Raw genomic sequence first — 6,000 nt, 5'->3', positions numbered from 1 at the left:
TCCACGGATGCTTTTGTCCAGTTCTTTAGGTCCGCCGGGGTACTCTTTGTAGTAGATGGTGTGAGTAAACAAACCACATGTCTGACGAGGCAGCACCTGTACACACACACACACACACACACACACGCAGACTCAGTAACATATCTCATGATGACGGTCAACAGATTAAAGGGTTAAAGTCTTTGACAACAGGCCATTTTATGGAAACAAATGAGTTTTCAGTGACCCATTAAACAGCGCTTCACTGATCTATTACAGTGATGTATTTTACACGTCCCTGAGCTCAACCTCCAACAGCCTTAATAAATACTTTTTCTCACAGTTTGTTTCCTGATTTCAACTCTCAAAGGGCGTTCAACACACCTAAATATGTACAACCGACAGAGTGAACATTTTAAACCACCTGAATATAAATACATCACATAAAAAGAAGAAGAAGTAAAACACCTGGTTTATGGAAAAGAGTTTATCACTCACTGGTGTACTGAATATAAAACAGAATGTGGACATAAATTGACTGGAAAAAATAGAAACACAATTTAATCCAAGGCATCAAAGCCTGTTCTGATACAGTTGGAGCCACAATGATTTGAGAGTCAAAGGAAATAATGCAGAGCAAATTTCTGGCCACCCCAGAGACAGTTGTTTTTCTCCTAAAGTTAGTTTTTGATCATGTTTGTTATACCATGTTGCAGATACAGAGTGACCAGATTTGTTTATTTAGCATTAGCACAAAGTGACATTTTATTTTCCTGATCACACGTTCAGTTAGGCGAGCTTGTCTTGTGATCAGAGCCTTCAAACAAGATGTGCCACCTCAGATATTTTTATATGTTGCATTTATTTGAACTCTATATTCATTTACTCCAAGTGAAAGAATATAGCTGCTTAAGACCATGTGTGGTGTTTTTAGTTATAATTTTAAAAATAATAATAATTAGTGGGAAGAAAAGTTTGACCAGTAATTCCTTTTTATCAATTACCAGACATTTCAAGAGACCCCGTTTAAATTCCAGGTGAACCCAGAAGGGGTCGCTACCCCTAGGTTTAAAAAACATCGATTTAAATGATCTCTGGATCTGTGGGGTGTAGGCAGTATTCTTCGGACATGCAGTATTAAAAAGTTGCTATCCAACACAGTTGAAGGTAAAAGTTATAGTTTCTTTAAACATGAACAAAAGCACATCTAACAGAGATTCAACCAACTGAATGCTGACCCTGTGACCTCTGAAAGGATAAAACAGATGTTTCTGACTTGTTTAAAAGCTAGTGCCCCACTGACTGTTTCTCAGTGGGACACAGATTATAATTAAAATTATTATTACGAGAGTGGTGCAGTGGTGCAGTGGTATGGTTCCTGCCTGCCGTGCAGAAGGTGATGACCAGACGACCGCTGTGGGAGGCCCTGATGATGTTAAAAGTCACTCTGTTGTATTTCTACTCTAAATGGTGGGTCAACATTTATGTAAAAAGTACCTTTATGACTGTATTACAGTTTGCCAAGGACATATCTCTGCTGCCTACAGGCTGCTTCAGGTCAGTCCTCAGGCTGTGTCCATCTGAGAGTTCTATCACTGCAGCAACAGAGAGCCTGTTTCTGTGCAGGTGTCTGGGACAATGCTCTCATTTGGGCTGGTGAAGTTGTACCTTAAAAATGTGTGTGTGTGTGTGTGTGTGTGTTTTCACTCTCCTCCACCTGTTTAGTGAATGTTAACAATAGCAGGAGCAATTTTAATTGGTTAATCCCATCACGATCAGGGGCCCTGTCAACCTTTGGCCTACAAAATACTACAGGGAGCAAAGTGACAAAGATGTTATTAAAATATATTGTAATTACCTTAATATTCCCAACTCTTAAGATAGATTTAACTATTTTTTTCACATTCTTCTATCAGTACTGGGTGTCTCCATTAGTGCCAATTATTATCTTTTAACATCAGTGACCTTGGTTGCTTTTAGCTAACACAGAGCTGTCAGGTCAGGCAGGAAAATAAAAAAAAAACTTAAATAAAATGATAAAAGGATTAAAAGGTCCGCCTTGTGTTTTGGCAGCCCCTAAATAAATCACTGGATTGGGGACAAAAGAGAAGAAAGTACAAAAGAGAATAAAATACAAAGAAGAGGGCAGGGGAAGAGAGGAGAGGAGACGAGGGGAGAAGAGAGGAGAGATCTTCATTGTGAAATCCGTGCGGAACACTCCTCTGTGTGAACTACAAAGTAAAGTCTACAACCGTAGACATTGGTTTATCTATAAAACGCTCCTGACTCATTCACACTTCTACATATACACGGACTAGTGGTGGTTAAGAGGTGAAAGAGACACACACACAGAGAATAAAAGAGAGTGAGAGAGCGATCGCTCCACCACAGCCATAGACACTCAGCACTATTTCACCAAACCAATTATCCACAGAGCTATAGCTCAAAGTGATATAGTACATTTTAAAAAGACACACACATACACACACACACACACACATGACTCTCCTATATCTCAGTCTGATTTGTTCCAATACTCTGAGTCCGGTGGGTGGCTCTCAATCTGCTGACAGAGACACACAAACAACAATTTTACTGCCTTAAGACAACGTCTTGTCCTCCTCTGAGCAAACAAAGATGGAGAGAGAGCCAGAGAAGAAAGAGATTAATGGACAGAAATTGCAACAGAAATTGGGGAGAGAAAGAATGTTTCTGGGACGTGAAAAGAAATTTCATTGTAACTCTTTAAGGTCTCAGGCCTGAACTCACAGATTGGTCGATGGCAATGGTTTTTAAATTTGAAACAAGACAGCAAGGTCTGCAGCTGTATGTGGTATTTAGTCAGCACAGTAATATCTCCATGCAAAACAGTGATACATTTTTATGTTTCAATAAATCTGAAACATAAGCTCCTCGCTGCTACATGGACCATACAGCAAAGGAAGAATAGGTGGAAAAGTGTATTGTTGCCACGTGAAAAGAAGTCGATAGTTTCATTTCAAAAAGATTTGGAACAAAGTCTTCCAAAGCAGTGGGTCGTCCATCAGTGGGATTGTGTTTAGCTTGACAGTAAGTCTTGTCTAAGTTCAGCTTCTACTTGCTTTTCTCATGTAAAAACTTTCCCACCGCTTTGTTTTCTTCTGACAGTTTTTTTTATTGTTGCCTCAATATGCCTCACTTTTTATGACATGTTGCAGAGAACTAAATCCATCCTGTTTATCTGTTGTTTGTTCTATGACTTGTTATTTGCCTCGGTGAGTCACGGGAGGGGGGCTTTTGTAATGCGTCGTTAATGGAAATTTATTTTACATTATACCCTGTCAAGCTGTCAACGTGGCATTGTACATAAAAAGAAATCTGAATTAGGGGTCTCTTCAATAACGACGTGACAAAATGACAAGAAATAAAAACAGACTTTGGGGACTTATTAGGAAACGCACATCAGTGTTTGAGCAGAGACCGAAATACAGCAAAAACAACATGGAGTTGTAATTTTAGTGTCAAACGTGATCGCTGCCTTTGTCAGTGAGAGCGCAGTCGTGCTCGCCGACAAAGAGCCTCGGTGACATCTGAATGGAAGGGAGGAGGAGGAGGACAGTTAGAGGCAAGGATGAAGACGAGGTGTTTGGTGAAGGGAAATGAAAAGAGTTTTATTCTATTACTGTCTCAAACAGCAGCTAATGATTCATTTATGTGAGCTTTAACACCTAAAATGTGAATTCTGCACATATACATATACACATAAAAATACATATATACATATAAATGCATGCTCACACATACAAACAACACTTGCCGTTACCTCTAGGAGCCATTAAATATTGAATCAACATAAACCTGAGCAGGCTGTGTGGAAACAAGGTCAAAGCAATCCTGTCTTATGCTCAGAAACGTGTGCAAATACTGTACAGAGAGGTTTTCCACCACACAGCATCATTGATTTTTAATCAGACAATCAGCACACAATTTATTATTCAGCAAACACTTACTTGCAAAAGAGATGCAGCAGATAAAAGTTGTTTTTCAAAGTTTGATAAAAGAACAGACACCCGACCGGTCTCCGGTGACTAAATGATTCTGCATTTAGGCTCGCCTGCGTTTCATCCCTCATGCGATTTATAATTCATTATTTTAATTTCAGTCGGGTGATTTAAGCAAATCATTTTTCATCCTCGTGGGCAAGGGCACGTCTTAATGTGCTCTGGAGTTCGGTTTGATTTACGATCCGTGCGAGATTAGGGTGAGCGAAACATGTGGGGTAACTTCACGAGTGCACACGGCTGTGATATTAATCACATTTCTTTGACCAACCGACTCAGCTAATTTTATCAAACCAAACTCTCATCTGTCCTCCATCTGTCAGGCCGGATTAATCTTAAGTAACCATTTTAGGATAAAAGATGTGTTCTGTGAAACCTACATTCCTGTTCTTTACTTAGTGGGACAGAAAAAAACAACGTGCAGCAGGATTTTCACAAAAATGACTTCAGCTCACCATGATGTTGTTGTGGATGAATCCTTTGCGATAACGTGCAGGTTTGAGGTGGGGATACTCTTCGGTGCTGGTGACCCGTATGTTCCACACACGCCTCCAGGCCTCATAGAGCTGCATGTGCACCGGGTACACACCTGAGTGGTGAGGGGCCACAGCGTAGCCCATGTCCACTGGGATGCTGTGTTCCTGTGTGGAGGCAGGAGGGTTATATACATAAACAAAAAGTTATAGTACATTTATAACTCTGGCAAAGGGCACGAGAGCACATAAACACACCAAAGCCGACAGTCTGACCTTGTAGAAGAAGTGCGCTGTTTGTGTTGTGTTTGTTACGATACTGGCCTTCAGGCTACAAATTAAAAAAATATATAGTTTGTGTGAGATGTGTATGTGTACGAGTGCGAGGGTGTTTGCTTGCAGTGTACATCTCGGAGACTGATGGTGTTGTCCTTGGCTCTGGCACACACCTACACATACTGTCGACGCTAAGCACCAGTGGCCAGGGGATGAGGGAGTGGCACATACACACGTGTGTGTACAACAGAGGTGAGGGGTCGCACTTTATGAGAGTGTTCACCTTCAACAAAATGGACAAACTTACCTCGATGTAATGCATGTGTGAAATGATACGGTCATTCAAACCGCAGTTAAGTATGAGTGCGCGCACACACACACCCACAGTGGGTTCTTCATTTTTCAGTCCTACACATAAACATAATGGATTCCCAGCCCCTTACCCTAACCTTTACCATTATATGTACCTACTATTAATCTTTAACTTAGTCTGACCCTTATTTAAATACTAACTTCAAGATTTACACTGCAGGCAAATGTGGAACAAATAAGGTCTTTCTGACCCAGGTGTGATCAATATCTGATTTTTTTAAACTTTTTTTTTCAACTGTAAACCAGAGTTCCACAAATGTTCCATGCCAAAGTAATGTGTGGACTCTGGAGGCAGCAGAGGACTTAAGGGGAGGAGCCAAAACGGTGAAGAAATAAAGGTGGGTGTCATGGGCGAGCAAAAACCAAAAGTTTGAAAAAAATAAATAAATAAAGTTCAAACCAAACAAAATAAAAATGCAGCAGCAATAAAGCCAGGGTTTGTTTTTTTTTTTAAATTTGCAGAACATAAAATTACATTTACTCCTAGTGAAAAAAACAGATTAGAACAGGAAACAGAACTGACCTCCACTACAGATTAACATTTACTCCCACTACCCATTCTTCATCAACTGTAAAAAGACTTATTTTCTGTGGTGGAACAGCACAGCTAACTTACATGAGACTGATTCATATTTCACATTCACAGTGAGAAAATAAAAGAAAAAAAAGAAAAACAGTGGCGCTGTGAAAATAATTATTGATTTAATTATGTGTTTCGTTGACTGGTGCGAGAATGTTTTTGGCAATGTATTTAATTAAGAATAAAACACATATCATGGTTAATTTATGAAATCGGAACACTCAAATATTAATACTTGTTAAAACAATTTGTATCTGTTCGCATGTTTCATACATGCGCA

At 39.7% G+C, this 6,000-nt stretch overlaps 1 protein-coding gene across 1 annotated transcript in view; it reads right to left on the bottom strand.

Moving 5' to 3' along the window:
• The window catches only part of ndst3 (N-deacetylase/N-sulfotransferase (heparan glucosaminyl) 3), a 37,324-nt gene that overhangs the window by 15,905 nt on the left and 15,419 nt on the right, over nucleotides 1-6,000 (bottom strand). The window contains exons 5-6 of the mRNA XM_025058314.1: nucleotides 4,475-4,660; nucleotides 1-96 (exon numbers count right to left, since the gene is read on the bottom strand). The exon at nucleotides 1-96 is cut by the window's left edge and continues 38 nt beyond it. Coding sequence (XP_024914082.1) covers nucleotides 1-96; nucleotides 4,475-4,660 — 282 coding nt within the window. The remainder of the gene's footprint in view (nucleotides 97-4,474; nucleotides 4,661-6,000) is intronic.

This window comes from Cynoglossus semilaevis, chromosome 9, assembly GCF_000523025.1.
Source record: "Cynoglossus semilaevis isolate Cse_v1.0 chromosome 9, Cse_v1.0, whole genome shotgun sequence".
NCBI lineage: Eukaryota > Metazoa > Chordata > Actinopteri > Pleuronectiformes > Cynoglossidae > Cynoglossus > Cynoglossus semilaevis.
Note: the sequence above shows the minus strand (reverse complement) of the source record. Positions and strands in the feature narration are given on the sequence as shown.